The sequence below is a fragment of the Chiloscyllium plagiosum genome, chromosome 29 (genome assembly GCF_004010195.1).
Source record: "Chiloscyllium plagiosum isolate BGI_BamShark_2017 chromosome 29, ASM401019v2, whole genome shotgun sequence".
Taxonomy (NCBI): Eukaryota; Metazoa; Chordata; class Chondrichthyes; order Orectolobiformes; family Hemiscylliidae; genus Chiloscyllium; species Chiloscyllium plagiosum.
The window spans coordinates 33172300-33199816 of NC_057738.1; the positions used below are offsets into that span (position 1 = coordinate 33172300).

The window sequence follows — 27517 nt, forward strand, 5'->3', positions numbered from 1 at the left end:
TTTTCCAATGCTTTGGGGCGTTTTAAAGGTCTATAAATCTAGGTTGTTGCTGGTCAGTCATCACATTAAGGGAACAGTCTGAGTCAATTTATTTTATTTTTTCTCTGCTTTGTGTTTTGCTCCAGTGATTTAGTTAAATATGCCAGTTTGCTTTAAAAATTATACATATAATCTGCAGTTTTGTTATTATTTTAAAGAGTTCCTTAATGCAGTGTCAGTTGTGTGCAGTGACAATGTACACTTTGAGCGTGACCTGTTTATTTACAATACTGATTATGAAATTTTGTCTTATTTCTAACACTTTGATCAAAATGCACTAAACATAAGCAAGAATACTTCAGTATCTAAGTTTAAGCACTTTCTATTTATCTCTTGCAGTTATTGGGAAAGTTTATGATTATGCCATAGACTTGTGGTCTGTTGGTTGCACACTTTATGAGCTTTACACAGGAAAAATTCTATTTCCTGGCAAAACTAATAATCATATGCTGAAACTCATGATGGACTTAAAGGGCAAGATGCCAAATAAGGTAGGTGAATTAATCTTGGACCTAGATTTATATTCATTTGATAACGAACATTTTAACTTGCAAGTATTTTATACTTTATTGATCATTTGAATTTAATGTTTTTGACAATGAATTCTTTTAATTTCTTTATGATGTCAAATTGGTAAGGAAAACCAAATTTTAAAATTGAAACTTTGTATGTGGGATAAAATATTTAATTTTCCTATTAAAGTATAATGACCATGCTCTCTGTATGGATATTATCATATTTGTTTATATATGTGCATTAATGAATCAATTGTATATCAGTTTGTATAAGACTGACACAGAACACGTAGAAAGATTTGCGGATTAAACTGACACTTTTGCTTTTGAAACTGAAAAGGAGATATTCTTCCACTGTTTATTTTTAATTAATTCATGGAATGTGGATGTTGTTACAAGACCAGCTTTATTGCCCTGAGGCTTTACTTTGTATTTATCCTGTAGTGGCCCTGTCCTGGGATTGTTTCATGAGAATGTTGTCAAGGGAGCTTTACTTTGGGTTTAAATGAGCAGAGGAGCCTTCGCTCTATTTCTAACCCAATGCAGTAGCAGTTCCGGGAGGCTTTAATGGGGGAAAAGTTTCAGTTTAGAAGATCTTAAGTTTAGTAGAGCAGTGTTCTGCCACCTTGAACAGCTGAAGTCTGTGTGATGACGTTGCAACCACAATCCTGTTAGCAAGTTCCAGGATTTTGACCCAGCAATTAATGTGCTTTAAACAGCTGGATGGCTAAAAGCCATCTTTATCTTTATTTATGTTGCCAGAAAGCCAAAAGTCTTACTGGCTCATTGCTAACAGTAAAAGCTTTATTGGTGCTTGGATACTGGAGCGCAGGATTCAGTATGTTTGGAATTTTGAATTTTTGATGGAGGTTGAACAACATCCACTGAGTTTGGAAGGTTGGCCTCAAGATCGGTATGTTAGTGATTTTCCTATTTCTTGAATCCTTTACTAGTTTGTGACCTTCACTAGAACTGTCTTCAGGTTCTATTTTGTTTTTAATGTTCCATTCTGTGGCTGCTATGTCTTGAAAAATTATAAAATCACTGTCAGAGAAACCTTCAGCAGTATCACCTTGTATATTTATAAATTATATATCCTTCCATATTTTGAAACTGATGCAATGGCAGTATTTGAATCATTGTTTTTTTTCCCTATAAGATCTTATATTTTTAAAATTTTCCCATTAAATTATAATGACCATTTGTTCGTGCTCTCTGGGCATTATCATATTTGTATATGTATGTGCCTTAATGAATCAGTTGTATATCAGTTTGTATAAGACTGACACAGAACATGTAAAAAGATTTGGGGATTAAACTGACACTTTTGCAATTAATTCTGAAAATTAAACAGAAAATTTTTATTTTCTGTAACTTTCTCCTTTGCCATTCTTAAAATGCTATTAGTTTGCACAATATTGTGGGGAAAGAAAACCATTGCGCAGACCTTTTGCACTGACGCTTCTACATTTTTCTATGATCCATAAAAGATCAGGGTCTTCGAGTGGTAAAATGTATCATTGATTGTCTTGCATATTTGTATAATTGTGAAATATATTTAATTATTTTCAGATGATCCGGAAAGGTGTTTTCAAGGACCAGCACTTTGATCAGAATCTGAACTTCATGTACATTGAGGTGGATAAAGTGACAGAAAGGGTTTGTATTCTTCACCTAATGTATTCCAGAGCATAGTCCTTAGTATATTTGCACAAAGGAACTGATTTTTGAAGGAAAAGACTTGAGGAAATTTTGAATTTCAGTTTGTCAGCTTGAATTGTACCCTCCATTTTCCTGATCTTTGACTGCAGGACAAAGCAACTTGCTGCTTTTATTAAAACTATAAAACATGTAATTCAGATCAATGTATTCCTTCTTGTGTTGCTAACGGCAGGCAAATTTTTAGTTGAAATGAATGGAGACCTTGAATATTATGCTGAATGTTAGCCTTTGTGCACCACCACAAACATTGAATTTGAAAATGTAATATAAAAAGATGAACAATTGATACTTCAGATGGAACAACTATGAGAGAGATGTTCTGAGTCCTATTTTGGGCCTCATCGTTTTGCAGTGGGTTCAGAGATATGTGACATTCATGGAGGCTAACAAAGTAAAAAATTGAATTTTTTTTTGTAATATTTTGTCATCACTTTTGTATCCCTTTCCGTTTTCTGACCATGAAAGTGAGTAGGTGACCCACTCTAGTCTTTAAAAATGTCTGTTAGTAATTACCAATTGGAAGTATGTAGAAACAGTCCACCTTACCTTACCTATGTGAATAAAGCTTCTCCAGGGTATTCCAGCTGGTACATAGCTTTGGAATTGTGGCAAAATTTTATTTAACTCTCTGCATTATGTTGGAGTTTCTTTTCTGTTCAATCTCGTGCACAGCCACAACATACTGAAAATGGCAGATTACCTTAACCAAGAAAATACTGAAAATGGAATGTTTTATTTTTCTGATTAAAGAAAAATGAAAAATAGAAAGTTACTTCAGTTTTTTTAAAGGTGAAAGTTAATCTCAGCAGTCAGCTAAAAATGATCCTAAATGGGGAATACCACTGTGCTTACAACACCAGCAAAAAGACCCAAAATAATCCACTTGGCTACTTTAAGCAAAGAATGAATTTTGTTTCCATTTATGTTCATCATAACTTGCTATCTTTGAGCCAAGTGCCACAGAAATTGCGGCTGTTAATATTTATTGTCTGATTTCTGAGTAAGAAGCCTTTCTACTTTCTTCATCCAAAAATAACACATTGTGAAATGCGGTCAATATTTTGTGCATACATAGTGTTTCAAAATGTGTCAGTGTGCCAAATTTTCACTAACGCATGAAGTTGAATTTGGAAGTTTTTGGTGCAACTAATGCTGGATGGAATCAGTCTGGGGAATGCTGTTTTGCATAACAGCTGTGGCTTTCAGAAGGTTACGAGTAACAGCGCCGATAGCAGTTGTGTAAGGTAGCAGTGTTGAGTGGGCGGTATTTCAAGTGGGAATATTTTGTAAAATTGGTTTGTGAGATTATATCAATCACTAGATTGAATGAGGAAATACACCACTTCTTGTACTCTGTTTAAGCCGCAGGTCTATTAAGTTAGATAACTTTATTGACTAATTCATGACAATTTTCTTGTCATACCTGGTATACAGGGAATCTTCATGTAAAGTTGTGGCTGCATTCCTGAAAATAGCTACTTAAAAGGAAGACTTCAAATGAAGCATCAATTTGCATTGGGATGAATGTTAAAATTGCTATCGGGTTCCGTGTGGCCTAACTTAGCAGAAAAAGCATTATATCTGTAAAAATATTGTTGTAAGCAGTATTTTAAATTGTTGAATTCCTACATTGGTAAATGAAATAAAATTTTTAAAATCGAAAACTGTGATTTTGCATTTGAGTGGAGCAGAGGATGCCACTTCCCAGAATCTGAACCAGGGGCATTTGCTCATTGGGTTCCTGTGAGACCTTCACTTGTCCTGACCACATCCTCATCACTACCTCTTAGAGGAATCATGTAACTAATTGCCAGCATCTATTAGTGTTTTTCAATATCCGTGTTGCTTTAGTGTGGCAAAAAATAATAGTTATAATACTTGTCTGAATGTGATTTCTCATGGCCATCATTCAGATTGTGAACTATTGTACGCTTTGACATATTGTGCACAAAAGAAACTTGTGGAATAATACACTGCAGGTGGTGAGATCTGCAAAGAACATGGATTTTACCTGATATCAATAATTAAAAGATGTTTTAATAAGTTGAAAATGTAGAACACAATATAAACCTTTTAATTGGAACCCGGCAGAAAGCAAATATTACTGTACCTTATTCAGCAAGAATAGCATGAGCATGGATTGGTACCTGAGCTGCCATATCCTTGCAATGAAATGAATGAGACTAACCTCCATTTCGAGATTCAATGGAAAAGCATATACTGCATGGTAGATTGCCCTAAGTTCAGTGTATTCTGCTTCATTACTATTCAGCTGTATTGCCATAGCACATTATACTTTTTTCTCTATTTGCAGCTAGATTTACAAATCAGTATGAAATTAGTGGTTAATTTAAATTTTAACTCTAAATTAAAATGTTACAATGTTGCAGGCTAATTGTATTCAACTTTAAGCTTGCTTCACTTTTGGCTATAATGCTTTAAAATCGATAAATTGTAATTAGTAATGATGAAAACTCATTGGGGGGACTAGCAAGTCTGTGTCCTGATGGACTTCATTCTTTGGTCTTAACAGGGTGGCTGATGAATTAAATGTGTTGGTGTTAAATTTTCTAAAATTCACAATTTTATGGGAGGGAGATAGAAAGCAGGAAACTAGGCCGGTTAGCTTTAGATGTCTGTGGGGAATATGTTACAAATAATGATTAAGGAGGCTGTATTTGGAAAAAAAACTAAGGTAATTGCATCATGTTGAGGAGAATATACTGTTTAACAAATATATTGGAGTTTTTGGAGGTATGATGTGCTGTATATAAAGATGTGCCTGTTGTACTTAAATTTCTAGAAAAAGCATTTGACAAGGAATCATGTAAAAGTAGAAGCTGAGACATATTTACCTGCAAGGAAGATTGGCTGGCTGGAAAAAATCAGTAGGAACTAATGGGTCCTTTTCTGATTAATGGGATGTGAGGAGTAGAGTCCCATAAGGATCTGTGCTGGGGCCTCAGCTTACAATTTACATTGATGACTTAAAGGTGCAAAGGTTTGACAGCAGTACTTGCAGATGACATAAAAATAAGTAGGAGAATATGTTGTGAAAGAAATGTGGTGGAATCAAACATATATGTTTTGAGTGAGCAGCAAAGATCTAGCCAATGGAGGACCATGTGAAGTTTGCTTTGACAGGAAGGATACACAAAGTGGTTATTTGTCAACACCGCACACTAAGTAGCACAGCAGTTGGTGATCTCCAAAGATCTGAAGTGGTGTGCTGTAGAGCAAGCCAGGAGTGGGGGGTTTGCAGGATGACTGTCAGAAGGTTTTGTCATGAGGCTGTGTTGTGATGCTCTATCTTCAATGCGACCACCTGTGCATGCATGGGAAACTCAAATGTGTATGCTGTTTAAAATAAAAACAGTATTACTTAAATGGAATGACTGCAGAATTCTGAGATGGAAGGGGATGAGATATTCTAGTTTTGAGTCATGAAAAGTTAGTTCGCGAGTGTAGCAAGTAATCAAGGTTGAAAGATTGCTATTGTTTGTTTCTATAGGAAATGAACATTGAAGTAAGGATATTGTGCTTCATTTATACAGGACATAATCTGATATCTTGAATACTGTGTGCATTTTAGTATCCTTATTTAAAGAAGGATTAAATGCATTGGACATGTTTCATGGGGGTTGACTAGATTGACACTTAGAATGAACAGGTTGTCCTGAGGAAAGACTGGGATAGACTGGGCTTGTTTCCTTGAGTTTATAACAGCTGAAGGGTAATGATCCCAGGTATAGAATGGTCTTCACACAGTGAATGTGGAAAGGATATTTATTCTTGCATCCAAGACTAAAAAGTGTTGTTTAAAAATTAGGTGCTGCATTTTTTAAGACTGACATGAGGAACAGTTATTTCTCCCAAGGTCTTGTGGCTTTTGACAGAAGGCAATGGAGGTGAACTAATTAATATTTTTAAGGCAGTAGACAAGATTCTTGTTTGATAAGCTTTTGAAGTCAAAAATCTCACAACACCAGGTTGTAATCCAACAGGTTTATTTAAAACTGCAAGCCTTTGGAGCCCTTCTTCCTCAGGCAGCCTGAGGAGGGAGCAGAGGCTCCAAAAGCTTGTGGTTTCAAATAAACCTGTTGGACTATCATAGAATCCCCAGTGTGGAAACACTCCTTTTGGCTCAACAAGCCCACACCGACTCTCCAAGAAGTATCCCACCCAGATCCATTCCCCTACCCTATTACTCTAATTTAACCCTGACCAATGCACCAATCTACACCTCCCTGAACACTATGGGCTATTTAGCATATTTCACCCTAACCCCTGCACATCTTTGGATTGTGGGAGGAAACCCGCACAGACACGGGAAGAATATGCAAACTCCACACAGTCCCCGAGGCTGAAATTGAACCCAGGTCCCTGGCGCTGAAAGGCAGCAGTGCTAACCATTGATCCACTGTGCCACCCTAACCTGGTGTCGTGCTTTTTTTGACTTTGTCCACCTCAGTCCAATACCGGTACCTCCACACCAAAGCTTTTGAAGGTCATCGAAGTAGACAGGGATATGGAATGGTGGAGGCTTGAAGTACTGTATGTCCTACTTCTAATTTGTGTGCGTGTATGTAAATATTAAAGCACCACGCATTTGAACTAAGACTGATTTTTTTTTTTGTTTTACTTTAGGAGAAAGTCACTGTTATGAGCACTATTAATTCTACTAAGGACCTGCTGTCTGACATGATTGGTTGTCAGCGTTTGCCAGAAGACCAGCGTAAAAAAGTTCACCAGCTCAAAGACTTGCTGGAACAGATTCTTATGTTAGATCCAGCCAAACGTGTCAGCATTAATCAGGCCCTACAGCACCCATTCATTCAGGAGAAGATTTAATCGGAGGATTTAACGGGTTTGAGCAATTAAACAAAGACTGGAAAAGTCAGAGAAAAGTATTTTAGTATATGTGAAACACGATGTTTACCATGAAATATGCATGAAGTTAAGTTAAAAGAGAAATGTTATTTCTAGTAGGAATTTGAGTCACTGTAAATATATTGATTTGTTTTTTCCAAATGTTTTCTTCATACTTTCACTGTAGTTTTGTTGAATTGTTTTAACAGCTAAGGCTGCACACAAACTGTTGATAAAGAAAAATTATTTTAAGATCTTGTAATAATGGTGTTTTTGGAGAAGAATTTTGGCTGCAGTTCTTCAAAATACACCCTTTTTGTTTTTGTGCAGGCTTAGCCCATCCTTGTCTCTGTAACAATGGCCAAGGTAAAATGATGTTTATATTCACGTTTTCCTAGGTGTGTGTACGCAGGCCAGCATGCCCTTGGTGTACTCAGTGCCGAAGGGGTCTGTCCCTACCTGTGCCTGCTCGCAGGGATGGTCACATCATTTAAAGCAGGTTGTGTACCACTTTCAGTACACTGAAGGTAAGCTAAACCATCAACATTACTGGTGTATTAGCATTCATTGTCACAAATAGGCACAGCTCATGAATGGGAAGTAGTAGCATCATGGCAGAATGCCTTGCATGCTGGCGAATGTAATGATATTAACTAGCTTGTGAATTTGCTAATGTAGTGCTGAAACTATGCCAATTTATAGACTTGAGTGCAGGGAAGCTTGATGATATAGCACCTTCAGTGTACTGTTTTTCACCATTTGACACTGTTATAGAATTGTGGTAGAAATTTGTCAATGCCATAAAATTCTGTTTTAGTAAATCTGTACTTATAGTCCATTAATAAACAAACAGTTTCATTTAGTCATTGAAATGGAAAAAAATTGGGATTTTATATTTCTTTGTAGATGGCTAAAATATGACACTTGCTGAATTTTTAAAAATTAAAGTTAAATTGTTTTACAGTAAGAATTTCCTTTGCTACGTTATGTGCATTGGTTTCATTATTTGTGATCATGTTGTCTCTCAATACAGGCATACATAACCTTCCACTCTTGAGCAAAGAAGCTGCTTTTTAAAGCGGTAATTGCTTCTTTACCTTTTTTCTTTTGTACATTTAATTTGGCATTTAGTTTTTTTTAAGATGAGTTGTGATGACTTTGAATTGTAGCTCTGCACTTAGCCCCTTCACTGGCGCAAGTCAACATCTGGCTTCAGTCTGACAGGATCTGTGAAGCCGTGGGTTTCTGATTGCATGGTAGCTTATTTTTGATTCAGTAAGCCATTGTGCTTATGGGGGACAATTAATTTTTAATGGGCATAAATGTTCGTATTCCTCTTGATGAAATCAACCCACAAAGGCATAGAAAACCTTCAATAGTTCATCAGAGCTTAGTGTTGTACTAATGCCTTCTTACACTTAAGAACCAGTGAAGGAGCTAAAATAATTGCACAATGCCTTTGCTTATGTATAGAAAAGGTAAGTCGGGGCATTTTGTCAGACAGCAGCACACTCCACCTGCACCTAAAGTTACCCATGCAGAATACTGAAGGATTTTGGTTGTGCATTTATAAATACACTGGTAAATAGTGTTTGTTTTGAACAAGCATTATAGCCATTTCACAGTGGTCCAGACGTGCAGTCAAGTCTCTGTACAACTATAAAACTAAAGTGGTGACTTGCTGATCTGATCTGTTTTTTAAAATTTTATTTTATTATCCCAATTGTTTTCGTATGAGATGTTTAACAAACGTCATTTTCTATGTAAATGTGACATTTTTATCCAACTACCTTTTGTACAAAGTAAAAAAAAAGTAAGATTATCAAGTCACAAATCAATGCACTCAACGTAAATTGCCTTTAGTTGCTGTAAGCCTTTCACTTACTATTTCAAAAAAAAATAAAAACTGGTAAAAGAAATGATTTATGCAAAGGAGTAGTTGATCAGTTTTCTAGTGTCTCTTCTTCACATCAGTTCAGTTAATGTTCTAACGTATTGTGGAAGTAACTGTTAAAAGTGGATGTTGCTTATTGGAGATCAGTGTCTCAGTTAATGCCAGTTAAAGGTCACCACAATTCACAAAGCTGTTTGGAAGTCTGATCCAGTTATCCTGTTATTGCAAAATAACTAATGTTTTGTACTGTTTTCTTACTTCCCTTCGATGGTGCTGAGAGAGAAAGGAAAGCAAGTTATGTTGCTATGCTGGGAGGCAACAGCCCACGCCGCCTATTCCATGGGCCTACTTTGAATGAGACACCTCCTTCACCTTCTCCACAAGGTCATTTCTGACGGCATGCCTAGATAAGCATTTCATACCAGATGAAAAGTGCATTTCTTGCAACTATTATCTTTAAAGAAATGTTTTGAATAGCTGACACTTCTAAGGATTCTTTGCTTTGCTGCAGTTGAATTGTGATGTATGTAAAAAAAAGTAAAGTTAAGTTAGCATCAGCTTTTGAGGTGTTTATTCAAGAAAATTATTTACGTTCCTTATTGTTATGCAGAATTTTTTCACAGGCTTTTTTTGTAAAAAGAAAATCACAGCAAAACATAAGGGATCAAGGTGTTTCTTTACTTGTTCTCTGTCTCTTAGGTGCACCCTGATGGGAGACGATGCATATTGCAAGAAAATGAAGACTGACTTAAGGTTTCTGTCCCCTAAAGACAACATTTACAGTGACTTTAAGTAACTGGAATATCACTGTTTACTGGTGATTTTTCAATAAATATAGTGTCTTTAGAGTCCTTCAGTGCTAAATTTCAGCGGGAAAGGACCATTATTTTATCGTTATTGTTGCCCTTCTACTGAAAGATTGATAATTTAGTTACAGATTTAAAGGAATCGTGCAGACTTTAAATTGAATTTAGTTCTTGGGTAGTTTATTTGACAAAGAATGCTAGTGCAAGCTTGACATAGTTAATTTTTTTAATATCAAGGAGCCTGACACTTAGATCTTTACCAATTATTAATGGTTTCAGAAACCAAAGTACTCCTTTTTGTTATTGTTGCCTTTTATGAAGGAAATTATTTACTTCAATAAGATTTTTATAGGCGATAATTCTATAAGCCCAAAGTGAACATTGCATGCAATCTTTGGTAAATTTGGCTATCTTAAGACTTCTGTTTTCTTAAGGATATGGCATCACTAGTGATATTCTTTTTGCAGGATCTTTTTAGGTTGTACATGAAAACTTTTTAATGTACATCAGAACTAATAGAGTTAATCCGCATCTCAATTATAATTCTGAATGACCTAACTACCATTGTATCAGATAATATCCAATTTTCATCTGCATTTCTCATTGACCCAGTTAAATATTTACTATAAAGGACTTTTTGGTGCAGAGATTCTATTATAACCAGGCAAGTTGAGAAGGGTTCATAAGTAAACTTGTTTAATGTTTGAATCATGTTATACTATTTTCTTATTCTGTGTTTTATTTCATAGGTAGGGATCACAAATGTAAAATGCCTGCTCCTGAGAATGATGATTCATTATCTTAGCTTCAACACGCGTTACTGACAGCAAAGAATTCTTCAGTATTCAATGAAAGTGAAGATGGTGGTTTCACAGCTTATTTTTCAATACGGTTATGCATAAGAGTACAATTATATCGGTGTATGTTGAGATATTTGCTTTAAATTATAGAAATGTAAATGTATTATTGCAAGAATTTGACTGTTTTACTAATCTTGGAAACTGATCATTTTGAAACACAAGAAGCCCCAAAAACTGAACAAGAAATCTTAAACTTAACATCTTGGTGGTGAACTTGAATGCCCATTTCTAGGTGTTGAAACCACAATGTGTGCATTTTGTATTGTCTAACTGGAATATTGTAAATTTAACACTTTGGCAACACAAAATATTTTGTTAATTGCTTTCAGTGCGTTTCATTAAAAACAATTTGGTATCAAAGTGGTTGCTTCCAATGAAAAATGCGCAATGTTTTTTCCCGGTCGAGGAAGGAAATTTCCTGTGGTGTTTTTGCAAAGCATGTTCATTTTCTCCAGTCAATCGTAAAATTCCTACAGTGTGGAAGCAAGCTATTTGATTCTAGTCCACACCAACCCTCTGAAGACCATCCTACCTAGACGCAACCCCTAGACCTATCCCTGTAACCCTGAACTTCCCAAAGTGAATCTGCCTAACCTGCATATCTTTGGATGGGAAACCTGCTCAGACGCCCAAGGGTGAAATTGAACCCAGGTCCCTGGCACTGAGGCAGCAATACTAACCACTGAGTTACTGTGCTACCCTGCTAATGTTAATACTGGGGAAAGGATAATCTGTTTTCTATCACCTTTTGGCTTGCTTCTCTGCATCACGACTCTACTTACAGAAGAACTAGGAGCGGGAGTGGGTAAATTTTCTGTCAACCCGAATTTTGACATTGATCTCCTCTCAGCCTCAACTGCACTTTGCTGCTTGCTCCCTGTAACTCTTTAACTGAATACTAATTAAACCTCTATTGATCTCAAATTTATTCAGTGTCCCAACATCCCACCACAATTTGGAATAGTGAATTCCACAAATTAATGACCCTTTGCAAGGAGTAGTTCTCAGAACTCGTTGGGTCTTCCACCCCTTAATGCTATCACCTCTTATTCTTGATAGCTCCACAAGGGGAAACATTTGCTCTATGTCTACTTTGTCAATCCCCTTAACATCTTTATATCTCAATTAGATTGCCTCTCATCATTCTAAACTATAGTGAGTGTGTGCCTAAATTACTTGAACTCTCTTCATAAGAAAAGCCTTTCATGGCTGGAATCAGTTTAGTGAACCTTCTCTGAATTGTCTGCATCTTCCCTCATGTAAGGGGCCCAAAGCTATTGTGCTCCAGTTGCAGACTCATCAGCATATAGTACAATTGCAATAATACTTTCTTGCTTTACTATTCCACCCCTTTAACAGTAGAAGCCACTATTCCATTAGTTGCTGTTGTGATACAAGCAATACCTCAAAAAGAACATACTTCACGCTGTAAAGTGTTTTGCTACATTCTGTTTCATGAGGGGAACCTTGTCTTACAATGAGCTCCCTACCAGCCAGTTTGCAGGATTCTATATGGTTTCATAATGCGTTTGAGGGTGGATGATATCTATAGCAGGCAGATTTCAATAAGCAGTTTAACTATTAATGGAATTCTGACCCCAATGCATTCAATGTGACCAAGACCATGCATATTTTCACACATTTGCTTTAACAAATGACTCTGTGAGGCTTACAGTTTGTAGCTTAACAAATGCACTGAGGAGGCAGGATGCCTCTGATCAATCAGGACTGTTACATAATGAACCAAGGACAGCAGCTGAGGATTAGAGCTTAAATAAAACAACGAATTGCAGATTCTGGAGACCTGAAACAAACAAAAAAAACACAGCAATGGGATCAAATGAATATAAGCAATGAAGGGGCATTCTTAAGAGGAAAATCAGGAAGGCAATGAGTGGATATGAGTTATCTTTGAGTAAGGTTAAGGCTGAAGAGATTCTACAAGTGCATTGAGCAAAACAGCAACTAGAGAGAGAGTAGGGCCTCTTAAATATCAACAAGGTCATCTGTGTTGAACCTTGAGATGGAGAGATTAAATTAGTATTTTGCGTCAGTTGTTTTTACTGTGGAGAAAGAAATGGAGACGAGAGAATGGAGGGAAATATTGATGTTTTCAAAACGTTCCACAGATCAGAAGAGGAAGTGCTGGAGGCCTTAGAAAATAAAGGTGGACAAATCTCTGGGACCCAATCAAATGCATTCAAGGATGTTGTGGGAAGTTAGGGAGGAAATTGAGACCCGTAGCAGAAATATTTGTAGCAGAAATGAGTGGAGTTTATAACTCTATAAACTCAGATGCTGCCAGGCCCACTGATACCTACCAATACCAACTAAAGTAGAGCAACTTTTCAGACAGTATTTATCTAAGAGGTACTGCAGTGTATAATGCTGCTTACTGCAAGGCTGTGACCTGTAAATGTTATCTGTATGTTGTAGCACATCCTTGGTTCTTTTACCCCAAAATAAATGTTGTGATTTGTGTGTACTGCTCTGCCATGAACACTGCCAACTATTAAACTAGTTTGTTCATGAATGGAATTATTTACATGAGTGAACAGTATTACCAGAATTTGGAGTGTACTGTGCAAACTCAGATGTGGACCCAGTTTTTCAATTGATTAATTAAGCAAGCAAGAAAAGTCCCTTCAAGCTAGAGTTTACTTTGACCAAATTAATTAGCCCTTGCTCTGTGAAAGTAAAATGCAACTGTTTGAATTGCACAAACATGAACTTACAGGGGCCAAATTCATTACAGTTCATCATATGCTGATATACTGGATGAACTGTAGGGAGTTTATCTTTCATATTCACTGCAAATAAGCAGGCTGTTGGTAAAGCAGCTATTGTTTCTGCCTGAGGCAGATGGAACAGGCTGCACCCCATTATCATCTACTGTTCATATGCTCTTGCACCAAGCTGAGCAGCCAGTCAGGGCACAGTTTGAAAGCCAAATCTGATTCCGCAAGGGACAAACATAGGCTAACTCTAGGCCACTGCATCTTCAAGTAGCCAGAAGCAGGACTCTTGCTCCTTTTAGACCCATTGAAAGAAGGTGTTTGCTAATGTGATGACTATTATGCCAACCCAATATGCGATGGACAGAGCACATTCCAAATATTTGCATTGGAGCTTGTTGGTACACCTGTGGGTCTCTGATTTTCATATGGAAAGCATCCTGCTCATGTTGAGTGCCCATTTATAAGCCTGCCTGAAAACTGGTTAAGGGGGAACCTTGAGGAGAGGTTCCACAGATGGCATTGTGTTAAGGAAACCCAAACACACAAATAGAAAGCCAGTCACTAACACCAGTGCTTCACTGGAGGCTCATTGATGATGTTAACTAGTTTGGTGATGAAACGTCTGAAAATGAACTTTCCAGCTCAGTGAGCAAACTTACATACAGGCATTGTACCTGTCCATAAAGGTGCCTCTCCAAAAGTCAACTGTCAGACATCAGGCAGGAAATGGGCAGCAGGCAGTAGAGAATCACTGTGGGGAAAGACCATTGCTGATCATCCTTTTCAGAAATAGAAACTTGTCTTATCTAATAAAGATGACTGGCTGAAGAATACCAGGAATCTTTACAACAATTTGATTGTAGTTGATTAAAGAAAAATTGAACCAAGCAAGCACCCTTCTTTATGAGGCTTAGTCCTAGTCCATGCATTAGCAATGTCAAACATGCTTCTGGTCTTGCCAAGATAATAGATGAGAGCTACGTCGTGGCTATGTGTCTTGGTGTTCAGTTGCCAAAATTTGCTGAATATATTCCTGGAGATACGATTATGTGCATTTAAAAGCAAGAATAGGCCACGTGGCCGCTCAAGCCTGCAAGAACGGTCTCTCTTTATTTCTGTGTCTTGGACTGCAAGGAGAAAGAAGATCTTTTGTTTAAAAAAAAAGGGATTTACCATCATTTCACAACAACAAACTTGGTACCGATTGTGAAGTCCATTTTCTGGCTATGGGCTCCTGCTATATGCAGACAGTTGCCAAGAAGTTGTTTACAAGTAAAGCTGATTGGTTCTCAGCTACTTGAGCGCGTTGGAACTGCAAACATGTTAGAGAGACATAAAGAAAGATATGGAGGAGCGTACTGATATTCTTCCCCAGCAGCTGACTGCTCTCTGCAGTAAAACAAACCTTGGTTGAAACTTGAAAGCCAGCTATCTTTCCTGCAGAAAGCTGCTGCGAGCTCTGACATTTTGAACTGATAAATCAGATATGTTTTCCCAGTAAATTTGTCACTCTGTACTACTTACAAACCAGTGGAAGCTTTCAGAAGAAAGACATCTGAACACCCAGGGCCTAACTAGACAAAGAAGAGTATCTCAACATTCGAACTGGGAAGCAAAGATACAATTGACTTTTCTATGCTAAGAATTTATTTTCCACAGAGGTTTATATGTGTGTAAAGAGATATTTGTAAGGAGATTAGAGTTTTAATAGTGTTATATGCCAATGGGCTATATTTGTTTACTTTATCTATAGTCAAATAATAATATTTAATACAAAAATCTGGTCCATGTTTGCTGTCAACCTTTATCTGAAAGTCATATAAATGGGGTGCTGTATGTAATTTTCTAAAATGGGGTGCTGTATGTAATTTTCTAAAAAACATTAATGTTTGGTATGATTCAGGAAATAGCAGGGTTCGGTTTGCATCGTACCACTCCAATGGTTTGTGACACGTCTGTTACACCATTCAATAAGATCTTGGTTGATCTGATAGTAGCCTCAACTTCACTTTCTCTCCTTCACCTCCTCACCTTCACCATAAAACTATTCAATGACCTCCACTGTCCTCTTGGGAAGAATGTTCCACAAATTCACAACATGATCTGCATCCTGACTCGGAGAGATTTTTTAAAAAGAATTCAGTTACGGGACGTGGATGTGACTGGCCAGGACCAGGGTTCAGTTGAGAGTCACTGCTATCGGTCTGAAGTCACATGTAAGCCAGACCTGACCAGATAAAAACAGCAGTTTCTGTCCCTAAAAGGCATTAGTGAACCAGATGAGTTTGTTCTCACAATTGACAGTGGTTTTGTAATTATCATTAGACTTTTAATTCCAGGTTTTTATTGAATTCAAATTGCACCATCTGCCACGGTGGAATTTGCATCCAGGTCTCCCTGAACATTAGCTGGGTTTCTGGATTAATAATCCAGTACTAACCTTGGAAGGTTCTCCCCTAGAGGACAGTGTAGAAAAGGTTCCTCAACAATCAGGAGGCAAACAATCTCAGTTTCTATTACAATCACTGTCAAACATTCTTTTTCTTCTTTTAATATTTTTAGAACAAATAAATGAGGAAATAGAATAGAAACACCTTTAAGACAACATGCCTAGAGTCTTGGTAGCAGATAATCGTGAAGATTCTACATCCTACTGCAAAGTGGTTTTTTTATGGATTAATGTTGGAAACTATATTTTCTTTTAAAAGGCAAAAAGAAACAGTGAAATGATGTACAAAATCTATTTTTGTCACACTATTGAGTTCTGAAAGTTGAAAGGGGGTGGAGAAAGAAAATGGGACAAATATTTGGGCAGGACTCAAAAGGGGAAGCTGGCAGTTGGTTAGACTGTGCTTCAGAATCACGTTAACAGTGTAGCCTCTGTTCCTGTTTCAGCCAAGACAATCTTGGGATCTGCCTCTGAAGATGGAAGGCAATTACTAACTGCTGCTGAGCAAAACAGCCCAGGATGAAGCATTAGCAGACGTTGAGCCAAGGACTCACCTTCCTGCATATGTGGGAATTGACAGCAAAGCCAGCATTTGTTACCCACCCCTAATTACCATTGAATTGATTGACTTTCTTGAAAATTTTAGAGTCACAATACATGTAGGTCTGACCATGTCAGAAAGACACATTTCCTTCCTTAAAGCAGATTAGTGGACCAGGTGAGTTTTCTAAAACATCAAAATGGCTTCAAAGCTATTACTGAGACTTGCTTAATGTTTCAGATTTATAAATTGAAATTCCAACAGCTTCTGTGGTGGGATTTTAACCCATGGACCATAGAGTATTAGCCTGGATCTCTAGGTTACTATAGTCCATTGACAAAACCACTACACTACCCTCTCCCCATTTGTGTCCACTTATAGCAGGCTTTGATCTCTGTCTTTCAGTTGGGCTTAGTTTAGGAATCGGAGGGTCTTAGTGATTTTTTTTTCAACAGAAGGGACAAGTTTTTTAAACCTCTGCACTGACTGATTAATTTAGTATCTTGGGACTGTCAATTGGATCAGTGGGAATTTTCAGCTGCTCCCAGCACATACACAACTTTCCACTTTGCTCCACTCAGGCACTGTTGGTTTTGTGTTAGCAATTATGCATGTGGCATCAGGGGTCATTGTTTGTTTTACTGGAATCAACACAAAATGCTGCCATTGCCAATTTAATTTGGCCCAGGAAGTGATTTAAACATCATAATAATTGATTTTGTATTTTTGTAAATACATTAATCTTCCTCAAAGAAACTTCCAAAATTGATTATAAGTACAAAAAATATTTGTTCATCAGAATCTGCTGTCTCTGATTTATTAAATGTTTAAATAGTTTCATCATAACTTGAGATTGGAGTCTCATTGCAGGAATGTGTCAGACAGCCAACTGCATGCCTTTGTGATCTTACTGTAACTAATTCTCAACCCAGGACAATCTGTACTCGACATAGGATATATTAATTCCAAAACCATTAATTAAACAACGTAACTGCACAAAAATGAAGATATTAGATTATTTGGATATCCAAGTTATTACATACTGTACACCACAATTATGTTCAATTTGGCTAATTGTCCTAATTTATTTCAGCCAAATCATTACTCTGGGTGTTTTTGGATTCAGTGTGTCATTTAGGAAATTGCAGCAGCCAATTTGTACAGACCCAATTCCCACAAACAAAATGAGATGAGCAGTCAGCTAACTTGGTTTAGTTAAGAAACTAAGAAACAAGACAAGAAATCTCCTGTTCTTCATCAAACAGTATCAATAATTGAGACATTGAGCAAGATTTCAGTATCACATTGTAACTTGTCAGCAAATCTCTAACTGTCGCACTCCCCCAGCAATACAGTAATATGTCAGCCTGTGTTATGTGCTTAGGTCTGTGGACCATGGTTTGAATGAATAATCCTCTGAACCAAAGGAAGAGTGGTGTCACTGTCTAAAGCTTCATGTGTATACTTTCGCTGACTGAAAAATTACCCAGTCTTTTTATGTCTTTTTTCTGAAGAGTTTGAAAGATTTGGACCATACTGTTGAATGCTTCAAAGATTTTAAAGTATTAACATTCATCTTTATTTCCAGCATCAAAAGTACATTATATAAGTTTTCTTTAAAAAGTATACAGTTTTAATTCTAAATGTCTGTTAAAAGCAACATTTGGTTTACTTGGCCTATTTGCCTCAGAAATTGAGCAGATAAGTTTGATAATGTGATTAGTGGTGTTTCTCAGAAGAATCAATTAATAACTTTCTCTGCTGAGAAAACAATGTTTTGCTCTACCTTCTGCAGACCTTCCTAATGCTGCTTGGATATATTTCTGTTTCTTTTTGTACTTACAAGGACTGTTGCCTGAAGACTTCTGTCCAGGCAGTGGATTCACAGATTTCACTGCAGCAAAGGCTTGACTGTTAGCATAGTTTGAGGCAGTCCTACTCAATATTATCTGGTTTGAACTGTACATGGACCTTCTGAAATGTTTATACACATTACAGTTTGCTCTAAGTCGCCTCTTGAATTTCACATCGTCGTTAGATAATTGAAAATCTGGGGATTCATCGCACGAGTGGCTGGAGCCTATTCGGTACAAGTATTTGCGTTTTTCAAGTTTGCCAGGGGTGGCTTTCTTAAAGCAAACCTCGACATGTGGCGGCTGCATGCAAAGAAGATCACATTGACGAGATTTTCTACTTCTCTTTGAACTTTTCCTCAAGCTGGTAGTGTTTGCAGCAGCAGCGCTTGGCAACATCCCAGCAACTTTGTTTTTCTCCTTCTGAATTGTCAAAAACTGAATCTTCTCCATCTGCACAATACGATCAATTAGCTGTTCCAGAGGTCTGTTTGGCCTTGCCGGTAGAGCTTCTTTCCACTTACAGTCCTCCAGCATTGACAGCTCACTGAAATCTATTCTGTTAAATGGCGGTGGGAGAAAGTCAGGGTAGGGGTACAAATTGGCTTCTTGTTCACGATTTGAGCTGGGAGATAGACTCTCAGGGTCAATAATCTCTGGTCTAAAGTCTAAGCATGGTTGCTGGTAACAACTGGGAGGAAAGGTTTCTGACTGATCAATCTCCAAATAATTTGTTTTATTTTCAGTAGGTTTCAATATCCAAAGGGGAAAAAAGAAATTCTGATTATTTCTCCTGATGTTAATAGGTGCTGTACCATAACGAAAGTTTTCAATAGGCTTACTTTCAACTTTATGGCAGTCATTTTCCATCATTATTTCTCTTCGATTGCTGTTCAGAGTAGACACATTGGAGCAGAATCCTGAAAGTTCATCCACCCTTCTAAGTGGATCTAAAGTTGTCAGGCTGTTGGATAGGTGTTTGAGTTTCTCCTGGTCAGAAATGATTAAAATTTCTCTCTCATTTTTTCCAGGTCCCTCTCTTGAATAACCTCTGAAGATGGAATTTTTGTATGACACATCAGTTAGACAAGGACATACTGTAAAAGGTGTGTACCACACCTTACAAACATTGAATTGCTCATACAAAATCTATCCCTAAAACAGCAATAGATGCATTCTATATTTATTGTGTTCAGTTCTGGTTGCTTTATTATACAAAAGATTTGGAAGCTTTAGAGAGGGTGCAGAGGAGACTTACCAGGATGCTGCCCTGGATTGGAGGGGATATCTTATGAAGAAAGGTTGAGGGAGCTGGGGCTTTTCTTATTGGAGCAAAGGAGAGGGGACTTGATAGAGATGTACAAGATGTTGAGAGGCATAGAGTGGATAGCCAGTGACTTTTTCCCCCATAGTGAAAATGTCTATCACAAGGGGGCACAATTTTAAGGTAATTGGAGAAAGGTTGAGGAGAGATGTCAGAGGTAGGTTCATTACACAGAGAATGGTGGGTGCATGGAATGCATTGCCAGCAGTGGTAGTAGAGTCAGCTACAGTAGGGACATTTAAGTGACTCTTGGATCGGCACATGAAAGATAGTACAATATGTAGGTTAGTCTGATTAGAATTAGAATTCCTACAATATGGAAACAGCCCCTTTGGCCCTACACGTCTACACCAACCATCTGAAGAGTATCCCACCCAGACCCATTACCCTACTACTCTATATTTCCCCTGACTAATGCACCTAACTTACACATCTCTAAACACAATGGGCAACTTAGCTTGGCCAATTCACCTAACCTGTGGGAAGAAACCGGAGGAAACTCACGCAGACACGGGGAGAATGTGCAAACTCCACACAGACAGTCACCTGGGGCTGGAATCGAATCCGTATCCCTGGCGCTGTGAGGCAGCAGTGCTAACCACTGTGCCACCCTAGATCTTAGAGTAGGATAAAAGACCGGCACAACATCGAGGACTGAAGGGCCTGTACTGTGCTGTAATGTTCTATGTTTTTTATATGTCTTCATGAAGAATAAAACCCCACTGATTTAATGGGCTTGTAAACATGGCGCGAACTGTGAAATTTAATCCAAAGAATTCAATGAAAATAAGATTTATTCAGTTACTAATTCAGCTAAATGGTCAGATACATGGAAACACCACTATGTACATGTCCCCTCTAAACCACACATTCTGACTTCGAAATGAATCACCATTCCATTACTGTTACTAGGTCAAAATCTTAGAACTTCCTTCCTAACAGCACAAGGACTGCAGCAATTCAAGAAACCAGCCCAGCACTCTCTCCAGGGCATATAGGATGGATACTAAATGCTGATCCAGCTAGTGATGCCCACATCTCTAACACAGAGACTAAGGAACAAGAATATGCCATTCATCGCACTGTACTTGCCCCACTATTCAAAACAATCATGGCTGATCAAATACTTTTTACTCACCCCTGACGTGGAGATGCCAGTGTTGGACTGGGGTGGACAAAGTCAGAAATCACACAATGCAAGGTTTTAGTTCAACCGGTTTATTTGAAATCACAAGCTTTCGGAGTGAAGGAGCCCCTTAGATGCAGTGAGAGGGAAGCATAGAATTTATGGGCAGAGACATCAAAAGATCATATAAATGATGTGAGTGAAGGGTCGAATAATAAGTCTGCAGGTGACCAAGAGTGTTAAACAGTGAGTAAAGTGTCAACAGCTGAATGTCAACCAAAGGGAGACCTATAATCTGGGATTAAATGAGGCAGAGAGATGAATACAAAAAATTAAAATAAGGTGGTGCTGGAGACAAACCAAATGACTGGAATAACATGGAACACAAACAGATGCTGCTGGAAAAGTCCAACAAGTCCAGCAGCATCTGTGAAGAGAAACCAGAGGAAGGGTCACCAGACCCGAAACGTTAACTCTGATTATTCTTCACAGATACCACCAGACCTGCTGAGCCCCCTCTCCCCCCATCAAACCTTCCCCTTACCCCGATCTACAGCATCCGCAGTTCTTTCAGTTTTTAAAAGAGTTGCAGGCCGAGGGTCTAACCAAAGTAATAAGTAATCCAAAACTCTACAAACTAATTCAGGTAGAGAGTTCATAACAATTTATCAGGGTGATGGTGTCAAAACAGGTCAGTCCGGAAGATTTTACTGATTTAGAACAGTGTAGTGGGGTCACATAAACCCAAGATCACAGTTGAGGCCGTCTTCATGGGTATGGAACTTGGCTATCAGATTCTGCTCAGCGATTCTGCGTTGTGTATCTCGAAAGCCAGAGCTGAAAAATGTGTTGCTGGAAAAGCGCAAGAGGTCAGGCAGCATCCAAGGAGCAGGAGAATCGACGTTTCAGGCATAAGCCTTTCTTCAGGAATCTCGAAAGCCACCTTGGAGAACACTTACCTGAAGATCAGGAGCTGAATGTCCTTGACTGCTGAAATGTTCCCCGACTGGAAGGGGACATATCCTGTCTGATGATAGTTGTGTGGTGTCCATTCATCTGTTGTAGTAGCAATTGCTGAGTCTCGCCGATTAGCATGCCTTAGGCATCCTTGCCTGTAGCGTATGAGTAGACAACATTGGCCAAGTTACATGAGTACCTGCTGTGCACATGGGTGGTAGTATCCATCTCAATGATCTGACATGTCTTGCAGTGGTTGCCATTGCAGGGTTGTGTGGATTTATGGTCGATATTGTCCTGAAGGCTGGGTAGTTTGCTGCAAACGATGGTCTGTTTGCCATTTTGGTGGTTGTTTGAAAGCAAGACGTGGAGGCGTAGGGATGATCTTGGCGAGATGGTCATTGTCATTGCTAACATGTTGAAGGCTGTGAAGAACACGGCATAGTCTCTCTGCTCCAGGGAAGTATAGGACAACAAAGGGTACTTTATCGGTTGTATTCTGTGTCTATCTTCTGAATTACAGTTTTGGATTACTAAATATTTTGTCTAGACCCTCGGCATGTGACTCATACCTATCATGTTATAAAATAAATATAAATAAAAGCTGAAAAAACTGTGGATGCTGTAGATCAGGGTAAGGGCAAGATTTAACGGGGGTGAGGGGAGCTCAGCTTGTCTGGTGTGGTATCTGTGAAGAATAATCAGAGTTAATGTTTCAGGTCTGGTGACCCTTCCTCTGGTTTCTCTTCACAGATGCAGCCTGACCTGTGGGGCTTTTCCAGCAGCATCTGTTTGAGTTCCGTGTTATTCCAGTCATTTGGTTTGTCTCCAGCACCACCTTATTTTAAATTTTGTATTCATCTCTCTGCCTCATTTAATCAAATTATAGGTCATCCCTTCAGTTGATATTCAGCTGTTGACACTTTACTCGCTGTTTAACACGCTTGGTCACCTGCAGAGACTTATTATTTGATCTTCCACTCACATCATTTATATGATCTTTTGATGTCTCTGCCCATACATTCTGTGCTTCCCTCTCACTGCACCTGACTAATGGGTTCCTTCACTCCGAAAGCTTGTGATTTCAAATAAACCGGTTGGACTATAACCTGACGTTGTGTGATTTCTGACGTTTTGCTCACATCTGTTGCCTTAACCCTGAATGCCACCGGTAATCAAAAATCTGTCAGTCTTTACCTTAAACATACTCAAACCTGCACAGCCCTCTGGCATTAAAAATTCGAAAGGTTAGCAACTCAGTAAAAATAATTCTCATCTCAGACCTTACTTTTAAACGCTCCTTACTTTTAAACTGTGCCTCAATATTCAAGACTTCCTAACCAGGGGAAACATCTTACCAGTGTCTACCCTGTCAATCCCTTTAAGTATTTCATAATCTTCAACAAGATCATTTCTTGTTCTTCAAAACTCTGGAGGATAGAGGCCATGTCCAATCTCTCTTCATCGGACAGTCTCCCTTCCGGGAGCAATGGCAATAATACTTTTGCTGAGATTGTCTTTTCCTCAGGTTGGGGGATTTCAAGATTACAGGCACGTTTGTAAGGTGAGAGGAGAGAGATTTTAAAAAGACACGGGGAGCAATTTTTTTCCACAGAGGGTGGTTTGCATATGGAATGAATCTCCTGAGGAAGTGGTAGATGTAGGTACAGTTACAATGTTTAAAAGACATCTGGATAAGTTCATGAATAGGAAAAGTTTGGAGAGATATGGGCCAGGAGCAGGCAGGTGGGACTGGTTTTGTTTGGGATTATGTTCGGCATGCACTGGTTGGACTGATGAGTCTGTTTCTGTGCTCTCTGACTCTATGACTACTCCAGGTATTGTCTAACCAAGCTTCTAAGCCAGCTTGAAGCAAGACTTCACAACTCCTGTACTCAAATCCTTTTTCAGTAATGGCCAACATTCCATTAGCCTTTCTAAGAGCTTGCTGCACCTGCATGTTTATCTTTCAGTAACATGTTGACAGGTTTACCCAAGTCCCTTTATGCAGCTATACTTTCCAACCACTTACCACTTGAGAAATACTCTACACATCTGTTTCTCCTACCAAAGTGGTAACCTCACATTTTTCCACATTATATGCTATCTGCCAAGTTCTTATCCAGGAGATACTAAATGAATATTTTGCATCAGTATTTACTGTAGAAAAGGATATGAAGATATAGACTGTAGAGAAATAGATAATGACATCTTGCAAAATGTCCAGATTACAGAGGAGGAAGTGCTGGATGTCTTGAAACGGTTAAAGGTGGATAAATCCCCAGGATCTGATCAGGTGTACCCGAAAACTCAGTGGGAAGCTAGAAAAGTGATTGCTGGGCCTCTTGCTGAGATATTTGTATCATCGATAGTCACAGGTGGGGTGCTGGAAGACTGGAGTTTGGCAAACTGTTTAAGAAGGGCGGTAAAGACAAGCCGGGGAACTATAGACCGGTGAGCCTGACCTCAGTGGTGGTCAAGTTGTTGGAGGGAATCCTGAGGGACAGGATGTACATGTATTTGGAAAGGCAAGGACTGATTCGGGATAGTCAACATGGCTTTGTGCGTGGGAAATCGTGTCTCACAAACTTGATTGAGGTTTTTGAAGAAGTAACAAAGAAGATTGATGAGGGCAGAGCAGTAGATGTGATCTATATGGACTTCAGTAAGGCATTCGACAAGGGAGACTAATTAGCAAGGTTAGATCTCATGGAATACAGGGATAACTAGCCATTTGGATACAGAACTGACTCAAAGGTAGAAGACAGAGGGTGGTGGTGGAGGGTTGTTTTTCAGACTTGCGGCCTGTGACCAGTGGAGTGCCACAAGAATTGGTGCTGGATCCTCTACTTTTTGTCATTTACATAAATGATTTGGATGCAAGCATAATCGGTACAGTTAGTAAGTTTGCAGATGACACCAAAATTGGAGGTGTAGTGGACAACGAAGAGGGTTACCTCACATTACAACAGGATCTGGACCAGATGGGCCAATGGGCTGAGAAGTGGCAGATGGAGTTTAATTCAAATAAATGCGAGGTGCTGCATTTTGGGAAAGCAAATTTTAGCAAGACTTATACACTTAATGGTAAGGTCCTAGGGAGTGTTGCTGAACAAAGAGACCTTGGAGTGCAGGTTCATAGCTCCTTGAAAGTGGAGTCGCAGGTGGATGGGATAGTGAAGAAGGCGTTTGGTATGCTTTCCTTTATTGGTCAGAGTATTGAGTACAGGAGTTGGGAGGTCATGTTGCGGCTGTACAGGACATTGGTTAGGCCACTGTTGGAATATTGTGTGCAATTCTGGTTTCCTTCCTATCGGAAAGATGTTGTGAAACTTGAAAGGGTTCAGAAACGATTTACAAGGATTTTGCCAGCGTTGAGCCACAGGGAGAGGCTGAACAGGCTGGGGCTGTTTTCCCTGCAGTGTCAGAGGCTGAGGGGTGACCTTTTGGAAGTTTACAAAATTATGAGGGGCATGGATAGGATAAATAGACAAACTCTTTTTCCTGGGATCAGGGAGTCCAGAACTAGAGGGCATAGGTTTAGGGTGAGAGGGGAAAGATATAAAAGAGACCTAAGGGGCAACTTTTTCCACACAGAGGGTGGTACGTGTATGGAATGAGCTGCCAGAGGATGTGGTGGAGGCTGGTACAATTGCAACATTTAAGAGGCATTTGGATGGGTATATGAATAGGAAGGGTTTGGAGGGATATGGGCCAGGTGCTGGCAGGTGGGACTAGATTGGGTTGGGATACCTGGTCGGCATGGACAGGTTGGACCGAAGGGTCTGTTTCCATGCTGTACATCTCTATGACTCAATGACACTAAGTCTGGCCAAATTCTCCTGAAACTATTTTACATATTCCTCGCAACACACATTCCCATTTATAGACAAGGAAAAGTAATCAGCTTCATTGTAAAAATGCCATCATAGAATAAGTCTCTACACTGTTAAAAATTCTCATACTCCATGTAAACAAACCGAAGCTGATGTTTTTAGACTCTATTAAGAAGGTAAATATTGATATTGCACATCAGATCCTCTGATGTGATGCTGGCTCAATATTAATATTGCACCCTCATGTTAGAAGATGATGGATTCAAGTCCTCAATGGATTTAACCCCCTGCAACAGTGCAGTGCCCCCTTACTATTACACTGAGCTGATAGCCTTGAGTATGTGCTCGAACCTTGGAACAAGGCATCAGTAGCCAGAATGCTAGCACCAAAACACATTTCACAACAACAACAGCAACAGAACAAAAATAAAGTAAAAGGAGGGATTATGACATTTATCTTTAACTTGATTTAATCTGGTGGTTGAGGAAAATTGGGATTCAAAGCTTAAAGAAGAGGGACACTTAAAGTTGTAGAAAATAAATGTTAAACTCACGGGAAATGTATGTTATACAAGAGACTTCGACTAAAGCATTAGTCAAACTTATTCTTTCCAGAATCATGATTTTAAAGTAGAGAGTAGTGATGCAAGGCCTCCTGGAGTGTTAATGGAAATTTATTTATATTGTGTGGAATTTAAGATAGGAGAGAGAAAACAATGAAAGACATTAGCTTGCTTTTGGGTTTAAAATAATCAAAGATTGACATTGTCATACAGAAACCAAGAGATTGGAAAGCTTTTGGGCATTTCAAAGGATACCTGACTGACGTAAGCATGATTTGAAGATGCCTGTGTTGGTCTGGGGTGTACAAAATTAAAAATCACACAACACCAGGTTATAGTCCAACAGGTTTAATTGGAAGCACACTAGCTTTCGGAGCGATGCTCCTTCATCAGGTGATTGTCACAATCATCTGATGAAGGAACATCACTCCGAAAGCTAGTGTGCTTCCAATTAAACCTGTTGGACTATAACTTGGTGTTGTGTGATGTTTAACTTTGACTGACGTAAGTGTGGTTTCACCTCGAAAAGGAGATTGTTCAGAATAATTAAGAGAATATGTTCCCTCAGTTTAAGAGTTAAAGTTTATGAAAACTTCCAATGTTATGATAACAATGTTTAAGAGGCATTAGGCTGACATATGAACGGTCTGGGAATAGAGAGATACAGATCATGTGCATTAGACAGAATTAGTCTGGAGTGGCATTTGGTGGGCCCGTTCCTGTGCTGTACTGTTCTGTTCCAGACCAGCAATATTTGATTAGAACTCAGTGGAATATTAAAAGATTAAGAAAATCTAAGCTTTCAGGTCTATGAATATCCAAGGAAAACTCTTCACAGCTTACAGGACAGGAACAATTAGGAACCAATTAAGTCAAACCTATCAGATTTGATAGGTAAAGAAAATTTCTTTTGATTTTGATCAGCTGTAAAGCGATAGTGTTGGGCAATAGTTGGAATTTTGTCTTGCTGTATGTTTTGAAATCTTTCAAACTGTTTTATTTAGATAATTTGGATTGGTTTATTTGATTTTTTATTTCTTTTGTGTAACAAACTTTTGTGTAATTGTCAAAACCAAATCTGCAGCCTTGTGTGCTTATACCAGAAGGTAAGGGAAACAGTAAAGCTTGAGATATGAGGAGCCAGGGAAGAGGAAAGGAGATGGGATAGTGGCATTGGGGAAAGGAAGGATGAAATATTGGGAAGGGCCAAAGATGGGATGCAAGGAGGATTGACAGAAGTAGAAACAAGGCAAAAAGGAGAGAAAGGAGAAAAGGACAGAAGATGAAAATGGGCAAAACGATTCTCTGTAAAGTGGGGAGCGACTTGGGCCTAGGTAGGTGGGGCAGCAGCCGATTTCCCACAAAGTAGTAACAGTATTTGGCAAGAGGTGGGAGGAAAGGGTGTTGGGAAATTCAGCTGCTGAC

At 38.7% G+C, this 27517-nt stretch overlaps 2 protein-coding genes and 1 long non-coding RNA gene across 5 annotated transcripts in view; 2 read left to right on the forward strand and 1 right to left on the reverse strand.

Moving 5' to 3' along the window:
- Positions 1–7233, forward strand: part of prpf4bb (pre-mRNA processing factor 4Bb) — a 45854-nt gene extending 38621 nt beyond the window's left edge. Inside the window, exons 13-15 of the mRNA XM_043719480.1 lie at positions 379–530; positions 2127–2213; positions 6924–7233. Coding sequence (XP_043575415.1) covers positions 379–530; positions 2127–2213; positions 6924–7127 — 443 coding nt within the window. The 3' untranslated portion in view covers positions 7128–7233. The remainder of the gene's footprint in view (positions 1–378; positions 531–2126; positions 2214–6923) is intronic.
- A 6-nt stretch (positions 7234–7239) lies between these two features.
- Positions 7240–11065, forward strand: LOC122564504. Of its 3 annotated transcripts, XR_006315931.1 has the most exons (4): positions 7240–7672; positions 8179–9423; positions 9739–9792; positions 10595–11065. It is a non-coding gene; the product is annotated as an uncharacterized LOC122564504 (long non-coding RNA). The 3 variants fall into 3 exon arrangements; XR_006315930.1 differs by having other exon boundaries at positions 7240–9423; positions 9739–9856; XR_006315929.1 differs by having other exon boundaries at positions 7240–9423.
- A 7113-nt stretch (positions 11066–18178) lies between these two features.
- LOC122564273 overlaps positions 18179–27517 on the reverse strand; it is a 30109-nt gene continuing 20770 nt past the window's right edge. The window contains exon 7 of the mRNA XM_043718948.1: positions 18179–19337. Coding sequence (XP_043574883.1) covers positions 18179–19337 — 1159 coding nt within the window. The remainder of the gene's footprint in view (positions 19338–27517) is intronic.